Source organism: Penicillium angulare, assembly GCF_028827245.1.
Source record: "Penicillium angulare strain IBT 27051 chromosome Unknown utg000001l_segment0_segment0, whole genome shotgun sequence".
Taxonomy (NCBI): Eukaryota; Fungi; Ascomycota; class Eurotiomycetes; order Eurotiales; family Aspergillaceae; genus Penicillium; species Penicillium angulare.
Window position 1 is genome coordinate 4183866 of NW_026623160.1, and position 12088 is coordinate 4195953.

The window sequence follows — 12088 nt, forward strand, 5'->3', positions numbered from 1 at the left end:
CGAAAGAACAAGGAAAGAGATACTAGAGGCGACAGACAGAGCAATGTCTAGGTTGCAGAATTTCCAGGGCCACTGGAAATGAAGTAGCATCAATACTCTGATTAAGCTAGCTAAAGCGAGAGCCAAAATCAGGATCGACTGGACTTGGGATTCCAAGATCATTTTCAAAGTAAATTGCATGAATATGCACTTCAGCTCAGCGAAATCGGTGGAATACTTATGGACAAAAGATAAGCACATCCGCTCTACCTGGGGGCAGGGTATCTTTATTGCAGCCTTGAACGGTGACAGATTTGCGAGGACGCATTTTGAATTTCTGTGATTGAGAGCCGGGATCGTCTTCGCTGCTCCTGGAGAGGCCGTTGGTGGATCCCAGTATCGGGGTTCACGTCTCCAGGAGCGGCAACTGGGATTGCCATCAACGCCCCCCAGTCCGGAAAGAATGATTTCTCTACGCGTGTCGCGCTGCACTTCAGTCGGTCTTTGTGGTGTATTCTTTACACCGGTGTACTCAAGGTGCGAGCTATAAAGCGTGGCGGCTGCTTCCCACGTCAGCTCTAATACTGCGTACGAAAGATGATAGACAAACTCCCTCCCGAGCTTTTGCTCTGAATCTGCAGGGGCCTGAATAGGCAGGACATTGTTCATCTATCCTACTGCTGCCGGAACACCGCAGAACCCTGCACGACGGCGCTTTCTGAGTGTCTCCGGCACGATGAGATGCCGCCTGTCCATCGAGCCATACTCAAGCGACGACTGGATATTGCGCGGCTTTTGTTGACTCGTTACCATGCAAGTCCAAACTCCGAGTACCGTGGGATGAGCACGATTCTACTCGCCATTGAGATGAGATACCCACAAGCTGTCGATCTCCTTTTGGAGCACCAACCACGAGTCTCCTATATTTGTGATTTGCAGGGTCGAGGCCCATTGTCGATTGCTGTGACAAAAGGCAATTTTGCCATTGTTGACAGCCTTTTGCGGTATCCACAAATTGATGTCAATGACCGATGCACCGCCGGCATGTCCGCTCTGATGTACGCCGTGGAACATGCCGAGCACGCCATTCTTAGCCATCTCCTGACTGATAGCCGTGTGGATGTCAGCATTGAAGACCGCCTTGAACAAAAAGATGCATTGCAATTCGCTGTCCAAAAGGAAGACCACATCTCAGTGCAAATACTGGCCCGGAGCCCCAATTTGGATGTCAACAGGATCAGCGCCCACGGGGATACAGCGCTCATCCTCGCAATCCAAACCATTAAGGGAAGATCGTCTCGTCGAATCGTGGAATCACTGCTTCTCAGCTCCACCCTCGACATCAACCATCGAGATTTCAGGGGACGCACAGCCCTGTGGCATGCAGTGGATGTGCAACAGGAGGATGTGGTGCAACTGCTCTTGACTCAAGACAATCTTCGCTTAAATGAGGCTGATGATGTTGGATTTACACCTCTTGCGCGAGCGGCGGAGCATCAAACCCCTCGCATACTGCAGATGCTTCTGAAACAGCTAGATATATGCGTCAATGCCACATTGGGCACGGTTGCCCACTTATGGACAGCATGTCGGGCAGGCTCGCTCGCCACAGTCCAGAGCTTGTTGACCAACCGGGAGATTTTCTTCCTGTCACTTCACTCGCATGAACTGGGTGATACGCATTAGTTTTGAAACCTTGCTTGATTCGCTTATATACACTAGAGGGCTTGGAATGCGATAAGGAACTGTGAAAGAACTGTGAAAGAACTGTGAAAGAACTGTGAAAGAACTGTGGAAGAACAGTTGAGTAATTCGGCAACCCATTTCCAAAGGGTTTGAACAGCCATTCTAAATAACGACTTGGTCGAGACTGGTGAGCTATCTATGGAAGTGGCTATTCTAGTGAAGGGAAAGGAGCATTAAGAGGAACCAAATCTCGCAGTTCTCGCTAACAGCAAACCGCAATAATAAAATCACATATCAAGCTCATTGGCGTAGTAATAGACTTTTGGAGACTGAATTTGCAAGCTGATGCTTCGATACTGTAAAGTGCAGTATAGCTTCCTTAAATACATCCTCCAAACTTTCCGTGGTAACCTTCACCGAGAATATCCTAGGACTAGTGAAACACTTGGTATGACGGAGCTATTTGAGCCTAGTTTTAAGACGCAAAAAGTGGGTAGCCGGATGTTACAAAGACTACGAGCAAGCGAGCTGGTGGAGAAGAATAAGTGCCCTTCCTCCCTGTCATTACAAAAACATTTCTGGATATATACCCTATAAAACACACTCATTCTGCAATTTTCCCAACGCCAGTGAAAGTGTCTCAGCAATCTTCCGCGCCATATCCGACTTTTTACCAAGCAGCCACAGGCCCTTCATACATTCCTCGGCCTGCTCTATATTCCGTTCAAAATCATGACTGTTATGTCCGATAATAGTCCCAGCGTAGCGCAAGGACTCATCTGCCCCACCTAAAAAGACCATGCAAGCTTTGGTAAACGCCCTGATTAGAATCATCGTCCATGGCTCGGTCAGGAGCGTCCCCTCGTTGATAGCGTGGTGAAAGTCCGGCATCTGCGGCACACCCAGGTTGGTATCTCTGGTAGGCGGTGTAGCGACTCTTGCTAGATCCGATAGCTTCCCGGCACTATGATTTCTAATTCTCCTAGCCATCTGGCTGGTGATACGACTGCAAGCCGCATCTTCCATACCCAAGACATGTTCGTCAACGAATTCCAGTATATCCGCAAGCATCAGGGCAGCAAGGTGCCAGTGCGCAGAGATGCAGACAAACCAGCCCTGTATGCGCTGCGGAACCGCACTATAGTTCTGCACGAGTTCGTCGAAGAAGGCACCGTGCGTCTTATTCCAGTATTGATACAGTGACGTCGTGCTGCGGATGATGTCTTCAATCTGCTCTCCATGAGCGCTCTTGCGAACGGCGTTTTGTAGGTACGATAGGTGCCGGAAGAGAAGAACTTTGACGGGCGCTGACTTGATGACGTCCTCGGCAGCGGTCTCGTATGGGCAGGGCCAGTGCGTTTGATGCATCTCGTCGATGCTTCCTTGCACGAAAAGCTCGACATCCCACCGGCTTCGTGCTAGAGACTTGTTCATATTCGCAGCTTCCTGATTCTCTTTTTGCGTTTCGTGTTCGCAGTCCTCATCCAGTACCACGACGGGCCGTTCGTTCATGGACGAGGAAATGGTGTCAAACATAATGGCTAGCCAGTAGAGCAGGCCGATCGTCCCTCGATCCTCGGAACTCATGGCTGCAATGCCGTGGGAACCCTTCTCTGGACTGTCACACTGCTTGTCGAGGCCCTTTTCGAGCGCGTCACAGCGATACTTCAGTGCGTGCATTTTTCGAGCTGCGCTCTCCATGTATGTTGGTGGCCCTTCCTTGCGTATTATATCACGTACCTGTGACAAGACCGAGTCCGTGGTAAACTGGCGACCTTGTGCCTCCATCGCATGCCCAGGAGACTGGTTGTGGGAATTCCATGGCCTTTGTGTCAAGCCGAAGATCAGCTCGGCACAAGCCACTCTGTACGACTCTAGAGTGGAGACTTGTTGCAGTGCGCGCTGTGCCTGGTCCCAAAAGTGTTGCTGGAGAATGCGGTCGAACTCGTCGGAGATGCCCTGTGCAATTCCGTCCTCGCCATGGTGGAGAGTCCCGGTGGGATATTTCTCGCGGTGCCGATGACTGCCCTGCGCCCACTGCGTAGCAAATGCCATGATGGCAAAGTGCAGGGCCTTGGACGCAGCCTGGTCCTCGGACCGTGACAGCTGCAGAAGCTTGCAAGACTGTGCGACGCGGTCGAGCTTAATCGTGCGCTGGTATATCCTGTTGGACCATGATGAACCCCATTCCGGCATGACATGCATGGTATGCCGCGACCCTGGTTGGTAGGGGCAGGTCATCTCAGTCAACCAGCACGATAGGTTGTGCTCTAGTACGTCGTGGTAGATTTGAAGCAGGTTTGCTGAAGTCAGGTGGTAGTTAGATGTGGCGATCATTTGTTGGTCGATGGAAAATGGGGAGAGCGAGCTTTGGGAGCTGTTCCAGCGGGAGGGTTGTCGGTCGAAGGACTTCCAAACGGAGTCACTCAGCCGCCGGGGGCTGTTTAATGAGGTGGATTCCAGGCTGCTGCACGTCTGTGGCGCCTGGGAGGCCTGGGAGGCCGGCCACGTCTGATGGCATATTGGGTCTGGGTCGAGTTCGAAGTCTGAGGATTGCTGGGTATAGATGTCTGAGACACTGGAGAAGGCAAATGGCAGAAAATCAGTCAGAGACCGTGCAGAAGTCAATGCGTCAGGCATCTCTGCCTGCATCTCCTCTTGAGGGACCTCATTATGGTTGACTATGAAACTGGGCGGCATCGAATCATAGTCTAAAAATGGCTCGGACAGATCGACGTGGAGTTCATCAACATTCCATGGGAAGAGAAGACCTTGACTTAAGTTCTCATATTGGGGTTGTTGGTATGATAAATTCAGCGCCGACTGAGCCTGCGACCGGGCCCATTCCATGGTACAGCGCTTCTTTGTTCTGGCGCAGTAGGAGCATGGTGATTGCTGGCGATCGATGTTGCTAATTGTTGCTCGTCGGGTCAGATCTAAACACAGTGCATCGCATGCTCGCTTGGATTTCCTGCACTGGTCGCAAGAGTGGTTCTGACGCCTGGCCCTGGATCCTTGTGCAACTGCCGTGGCGTGTTTCTGGACAGGCATGCCGACCGATGTTATTGACTCTTTTTACTTTTAAATCTTTCTCTTTTCTTGTTTTCCAGGCTATAATGTGAGAAATTGAGACGTTTTATGTGAATAATATGAAGTCAAGCTAGTGAGGTCAGTGGCAAGTTAGATGGCGTCAAAAGGCGGGGTATCGGGAGATCCTTATACACTCGACCCCAGATTCCCCGCATTTCCCTGCGGCGAGTCTAGTATGTTGCTTGTCCGACGATGATTGGCCATGATTGGGCTCGGACGTATGCTGATTACAGGTACGTGCCAAGGCGTACGAGTCGCATGTAGCATTTGTTATAGACCGCGACGAATTTCAGGTGCGTAAAGTACGGACAAGATGTGCTTTTTGAGGCTCATTGCTGATACGGATTCTAGCTCGGATAAAAGAGCTACGGAAGAGCGATCACGGGGATCTCGAAGTTGATCCCAAAGCATCGATACGTGACAACTGGCTAAGTATCTAGGTACATTCTCTCACATTCAAACTCACTGAGCAAGCGCTTTATATATCTCGGCCTCGACTGCTCCCCATAGACTAAGCACCTCGGCGTCCGCAAACGGCAGAATCTGCGTACAAACAATCCCCGCAACGCCCTTCTCCCTATCCGCCCACCACCACAAATTCGGCAGCCCAGCCCAGTGCACTGTGCCATTCGACCGCCCTGTCACGCCACCGTTGCTCAGCATAAAGGTGAGGCCCCAACCCTGTGGCGGATCCCCAGGAACTGGATACAGCTCAGGAATGGGGTTTGTTAGGTCCGGTTTTGCAGCTGGGATGCCCGGGCGGCTGTAGTTAGGGAATTGAGGGATTTGGTTGGAAAACATTTCATCGACGGTTTCTTTGAGAAGTAACTTACTGCCCGTCTTAGGACATGTTCCGTCATTTAACAGCACAGCTAGGACCTCTGCGGAAACAAATCAATGGATGAAATCTCACCAGGGTTTTCGGACTACTCACTGCAGTATTCTTGCGGCTTGGCAAACATGCCTGCGCCACCGCTGTTAAACACCCTGGCAACTTCAGCCGTATTCTCCGGATCCACGACCAGAGGCGCTCGATGAAGATGGTCTCGGGCTCTCAGAGTACCGTCTGGATTTCTACTGTTCATATACGCCAGCCTCCGGCGCATGTCGTGGTTCGGAATCATAGACATATCCTTGATCCCAAGGGGCAGGAAGACATGTTTCTGGAGATAGGCGTTGAGCGTCAGTCCAGTTGCGCGCTCCAGTGCGATTCCCGCCCAGTCGATACCAACCTGTTTGCGTTAGCGATGCGCTTCATGGCCCTGATATGGTACCTACGCCGTATTCCCAACTTTCGCCGGGCTGGAAAAGCAAAGGCAGCTTTATATCTTCAATCCGTCCAGAGAACTCATCCACGCCAACCGGATATGACCACTGTCTCAGTCTCTCATTGAAAAAGGTATAGCCAAATCCGGCAGTATGGGACAGCAGCATGCGCAATGTAATTGCACGCTTCTTCTCCTCAAAACTTCCATCTGGCCGCAAAACCTTGAGATTCTTCAATTCAGGGCACAAACGCTCGGTCTGCGCCCCATCGTCCAGCTTGAGAATGTCCTGCTCAACAAGTTGCATGCAGGCGATACCCACCAACATCTTTGTACAAGATGCGATCCAGAAGATGTTATCTAAAGTCATGGTATCTTTGGATCCCGTGCCTCGTTTACCGGCAGAATGAGCGAATAGTTCGTTGCCATCTTTGCCAACGACCACGACTGCGGTCCCGGGAATACCGAACTTTTGATCTTCGCAGGCTTTGTCTATTATGTTGCGTATATGCGAAGTTGCTTGCGCATTGAGGGACATGTTGAAGGCTGTACCAGGAAATAAGGGAGATTGCGCGGGAAATTGTGGGTTCTGAGTATATGGGGTTAATCTACCTTCCAAAGTTATACCGAGGTACCCGAGGACTGCAAGCGTGGCTTATTTAACGGTAGGGTCAAACAGCCCGTTGAACATAACTCCTCCAACAAGCCAGTCTACCTCTGGCGTCTTTGAGAATTACCCCGGATTCTGCGGCTGCATACGACTGCGGAGTCGCACTTTGCGGATCCGCTGCGGATTGCGGACTCGGCGGGAGGTTGTTACATCCGGCTCCGCAAGTAGCGGCTGACGGAATCCAATCAGCGGCAGCTACAGCACCATAAATGACGACATGGAATCTGGGGAACGCGGGAAACCCAATGACGTGGTGCATGAGGGCGGGACCGGACGTATCTAGAAAGATCGCGTCCAATGGACGGATCGACAGAGCTGCGGTTACCTGTATAATGATGATTAACGGGATACTGTTTCAAGCGTATACTAACCTCAGCAGCAAAGCATGTATATCAATGAAGTAAATATAAATAAGTGTGTGCGAAAGAAAAGTTGCGAACGAAGTTTCAAACTGTCAATCTTCTGATAGTCTTATAACAACTAAAATACTTGATAATTTCAATCTTTGCTTAAAATGGGTAGCCTAGGAGAGACGGTCTCTACGCCCAAGAAGTACAACACCGAACTCACGGACTACTCGACAGTCCACGTCGATAAGACTGGACCATATGCCGAAAACCTCGAGATCGATGCCTTAATCGTCGGTGCTGGTTTTGGTAAGTCGCCATCATATACCGGTTTGTCCACCAGCTAACAAAGTAGCCGGGGTTTTTATGCTCAAGACTCTCCGTGATCGCGGATTGAAGACGGTCGTTTTCGAAGCCGGCAACGATACTGGTGGCACTTGGCGATGGAACTGCTACCCCGGCGCCGGCGTCGACTCCGAAGTCCCGGAGTACGAGTTCTCTTGGCCGGAGGTATACAAGACATGGAACTGGCCCAATAACTACCCCGACTACAAAGATTTGCGTGATTACTTCGATCATGTCGACAAGGTAATTGGTATCAAAAAGGACTGCGCTTTCAACACCGTCGTGGTTGGAGCCCAGTTCGATACGAAGGAGGGGAAATGGTATGTTAAGACTGCAGATGGTCGCACGACCAAGGCCAAATACCTTGTCCTTGGAACCGGCTTCGTAAGTTATTGTACACATCAGTCAACAGAATATCTATTGATGAGGCTTTTAGGCCGCTAAGCGTTATATCCCCCCGTGGCCGGGCATGGACAAATTCAAGGGCGTCGTGCACCACTCTTCTTTCTGGCCCGAAGAAGAAGTCGACGTGAAAAACAAACGCTGTGCCATCATCGGCACCGGCGCCTCGGGTGTGCAAATCACGCAGGCTTGGGGGCCAGAGGCCGGCGACCTCAAGGTTTTCCAGCGAACTCCTAACCTTGCCGTGCCAATGCGCAAGCGCAGTCTCACCGCCGAGGAGCAGGAACGTATCAAGCCCTACTATCCGGAGCTGTTCCGGTACCGCGAGGCCAACTATGCCGGCTTTATGTACGACTGGTGCGAGCGCAATACCTTTGACGACACCCCCGAGGAACGCGAGGCCTTCTACGAGAACGTCTGGAAGGACGGTGGCTTCCGCTATTGGGTTGCCTTGTACAAGGATAACTTGTTCAACGCGGAAGCCAACAAAGAGTCGTACAATTTCTGGTCCAAGAAGACCCGTGCCCGTATTGGCGATCCCAAGCTGAGGGAGCTGCTTGCGCCGCGGGAGATGCCACACTACTTTGGTATCAAACGGCCGTGTTTGGAGAAGACCTATTACGAGCAGTTCAATCGGGAATCAGTGCACCTTGTTGACATCAAGAACAACCCGATCGTGGAGTTTACCGAGACTGGTATCACTCTCGAGGATGGAACTCACCATGAGCTTGATGTTGTTGCTGTCGCAACTGGATTTGTAAGTTCTACTTGATACACCAGCAGGACAGCACAGGGACTGACAGACACAGGATGTTGTCACCGGCGTCATGACCCAGCTCGGGCTGAAGAGCATCGATGGCGCCGAGCTCGAGAAAGAATGGATCCCGGGAGCGAGAACCTACCTCGGCACCACCGTCAGTGGCTACCCGAACATGTTCCACATATATGGCCCGCACGGCCCGACGCTCTTGAGCAATGGCCCTACATCTGTCGCGGTGCAGGGTCGGTGGATCGCCGACGCTATTGCTAAGATTGAGGCCAATGGCATCAAGTACATCAACCCCAAGATCGAAGCCGCTGATAAGTGGAAAAAGCATGTTGTCGAGCTCAATGACAGAACTCTCTTCCCCACCACGAGGTCGACGTATATGGGTGGCAGCATCCCTGGCAAGGTTTATGAACCAGTATGCTACTCTGGTGGTATCCCCGCCTATGCCATCGAAATTCGAAAAGCCCTGGATCAGTTGGAGGAAGGGTTTGATGTTATCAAGATTTGAGCGAGTTCAGTGGGGCAAATGAAACGTCTCCAGTCGTTGGGCAACGTTGAGCACTTAGCTATCACAATAGGGTCCCAGGTCCGATGTATTAGTTATCTTCTAACTAGGCCCCATCAGAGAACTTGAAATCGTGAAAATATACATCATCTTGAAGCACCACGTGTAGTAGCTTTCTAGGGCTGCCTGACGAGTAAAAGCACTCTTGTGACCTTCCTCGAAAAGGGATTTATCGGAATTTTACTGACACAATCTGTTACTGCAGTAGTTCTACAGTACCATTCTGGCGGTAAGATGAGCCATCATTTACGAGACTCGTATCCGGGCGGGCCTTGAAATTGTGTGTGATGCAAGGCCTCGACTAGAAAATGAGCCGTCAACAGCAGTCGGCATCCATACATCATCAACATCTCTGCATTTTTGATCCTCTCTGCCAATAAAAGTGTTGACTATAACGGTGGTCAAGGTTTATGGCGGGGACTTCCAAGATATATGTAAATAAAGGAGTCCCACCTTCATAGAAGGTGACAACTCAACCTAATACAATCATTTTATCTCAACAAAAAACATGTACACTCTTCCGCATATTTGGTGGTAAATCCATCCTCGTTGCCTAAATAATATTCGTAGCAATTGCGTGTTACTAGATTTTTGAGATACATGTCGGAGAACCAAGTTGATTGCAAAACAACTCGGGATTTCGTGTTGCATATATAGCATTCTGTTCTCCCTCGGAAATAACAAAAGAATCAGCCTTTTCTCTGCACTACAACAGTGGCTTCAGGATCTTCTCATGGATACCAGAACAACATAAGAGCCAAATGATACAGAACACCGAAAACGATATAGAAAGCGCTCACACTTTCCTACGGGACGCCTTTCCCTTGTCAGACCACGGGAAGTGCCAGACAGGGACAATAAAGAAGCTGTTGCTGGTATCCGCGACCCCGGCAAAGGCTGCCCACCAAGCTAGGAACGCGGCCAGAAGAGCGAAGAAGCCGCCAGCCGTGAGGGTTTTCTGGTTTGGATCTTCCCTGTCATCACGGATCAGGTAGCCTAATCCTAGAAGAAGAAAGGCCAAATCGAGTGAGAAGAAGAGCGAGAAGAAAACGACTGTTGACTTCATTGTGCAAAGCATCATCAGAAAAGTGAAGATGAACCATCCCTATGATAAACGTGTTAGTCTTGTTGGAAATTGCAGGCGAGTGTATCTCAAATTTCTGTACCATAAGAAAAAGACCGAGAGAATCATAGAACATCCCCATAGATCCATTATCGGCTTTGGCCAGCTCTTGTGAAATCTCAAATCCACCCGGAGTGAAAGTAATTGCCATTGCGATCCAGAATCCACCGTATGAAGTCAACACCGTTGCGCCAAATGTGTTCCCAACGGCCATTTCCCTATACACAAGGTTAGTATTCATCAAGCATTCCACACCCAGTCTTGGTTTTCAACATACCACATTCCGGAAAGAATTTGAACAAGGCCTCCATATGCATAAGAAGGGCCTACGAACATATAAGGCTCCGTGATTCCGCGCGTTTTCATGGTGATACAACCAAGCACAAAGGCTGTCATGGCGAAACCACACAGGCCCAATGGAGCCGGGTTGGCAATCTTGCGCTGCTCTACAGGACCAGGACGGAATGTACCCGGTTGGAACTGTCCTGCGAATGGAGGATAGAGGGTGCCTGCTGTATTGACTTGTGCCAGGGGTCCATAGTGGCCATTGTCGAATTGTGTAGACCGGTTTGTATGTTGAGGTGTGATGGTGTCACCATTTGTGACTCCATATTCCAGCTTGGAAGGGTCGGATTGTGAATTAGACATTGTAGATTGGTCGCGAAGATGGAAGGTATTTCGCCTTTTTCCTTCAGGTATATTGGTATGATTCGGTGGGAATGAAAGACTTGGGGTCTCTACAAGGGAATGGCTAAATAACAAGACCGGGCAGAAGGAGTGTTCCGTGTTCAGAAGCTAGTGGACGCGTGGATGCTCGTGCACCCAAGCTCTTGGATACGATCGGCATCGGTATTGACCAACGTATCGAGAACTAGAGGTGGAAAATAAAATGGTCGACGGATCGATGACGGGCTTGCAGTTTTCATGCGGGGAAGAACGCAAAAGCCCCTTTGACCGGGATAGTTTACACGTTGTAGAGCTGTACATGACTCTGCCTTACTTTTGATATTCCAATGTGGTACCGTAAACAATTTGTTAGGTCGAAATGATACGCTCTGCGCTAGTATGGGGTCCATTACGATTGAAGTGAACAGCAACTCCAATGAACTACTGAAACCTTAGCCGATGCTGGTACAAAGAAGACGCTAAACGAATGGACAACTTAGAGTTCAGCTAAATCAGGGCTGGCCATTGTGAACCTGGGACTTTAAGCTTCGAGATGGCAGGTGATGACGGGGACTAGGCCTGCAGGAGAAGGCCATTCAAAGGCGATTGTAGCATCTCGACTGGTCCGGAACAAAGCGCTGACATCCGCCATGCAGAGGGTCTGGTTTCGTCTACGAATGATACTACTATCATCGGACCAATCCACATATCCCGGAAGGATAGGTGTCTAGCGGACCTTGATCTTGCCATAGGTCTGGAGCCGGAGCGCGCCAGCTCATTGGGCTGTACGGAAGACTGCAAGCGTGGCTTGTTTCACGATAGGGTCAAACAGCCCGTTGAAAAAAACTCCTCCAACAAGCCAGTCTACCTCTCGCACCTGTGAGAATTTCCCCGGATTATTCTGCGCAGCATACGACTGCGCAGCCGCACTTTGCGGAACCGCTGCGGATTGCGGACCCGGCGTGGGGATCGTTGCATCCGGCTCCGCAACCGCAAGTAGCGGCCGACGGGGATCCAATCAGCGGCAGCCACAGAACCCTAAATGACTTAGAATCTGCCAAGCGTAACCCTGCATCAGTCGCCGTATACTACTGCTATCTGGTTTTGGGCCACGTAGCAAAGTTTCCCTACAAGTAGAGTGTCCGCCGAAGAGCAGCCGTTATGTTCAGGTTTCTTTTTGG

General features: G+C 50.4%; 4 protein-coding genes across 4 annotated transcripts; 1 reads left to right on the top strand and 3 right to left on the bottom strand.

The window, feature by feature from the left end:
* Window positions 1–2256: 2256 nt before the first annotated feature.
* On the bottom strand, window positions 2257–4515 carry N7478_001411 (uncharacterized protein; the record flags this gene model as incomplete). The annotated part of the gene is made up of 1 exon (XM_056917626.1): window positions 2257–4515. The coding sequence occupies one exon, from the start codon at window positions 4513–4515 to the stop codon at window positions 2257–2259; it is 2259 nt and encodes a 752-aa protein (XP_056785506.1).
* A 702-nt stretch (window positions 4516–5217) lies between these two features.
* On the bottom strand, window positions 5218–6558 carry N7478_001412 (serine hydrolase domain-containing protein; the record flags this gene model as incomplete). The annotated part of the gene is made up of 3 exons (XM_056917627.1): window positions 5218–5636; window positions 5690–5987; window positions 6034–6558. 3 exons carry the CDS (start codon window positions 6556–6558, stop codon window positions 5218–5220), a joined length of 1242 nt encoding a protein of 413 aa, XP_056785507.1.
* A 646-nt stretch (window positions 6559–7204) lies between these two features.
* On the top strand, window positions 7205–9061 carry N7478_001413 (flavin-containing monooxygenase; the record flags this gene model as incomplete). Its single annotated transcript, XM_056917628.1, has 4 exons — window positions 7205–7346; window positions 7393–7766; window positions 7819–8541; window positions 8594–9061. The coding sequence occupies 4 exons, from the start codon at window positions 7205–7207 to the stop codon at window positions 9059–9061; spliced, it is 1707 nt and encodes a 568-aa protein (XP_056785508.1).
* Window positions 9062–9914: 853 nt separating this feature from the next.
* On the bottom strand, window positions 9915–10889 carry N7478_001414 (acetate uptake transporter family protein; the record flags this gene model as incomplete). The annotated part of the gene is made up of 3 exons (XM_056917629.1): window positions 9915–10223; window positions 10285–10459; window positions 10519–10889. 3 exons carry the CDS (start codon window positions 10887–10889, stop codon window positions 9915–9917), a joined length of 855 nt encoding a protein of 284 aa, XP_056785509.1.
* Window positions 10890–12088: the final 1199 nt, after the last annotated feature.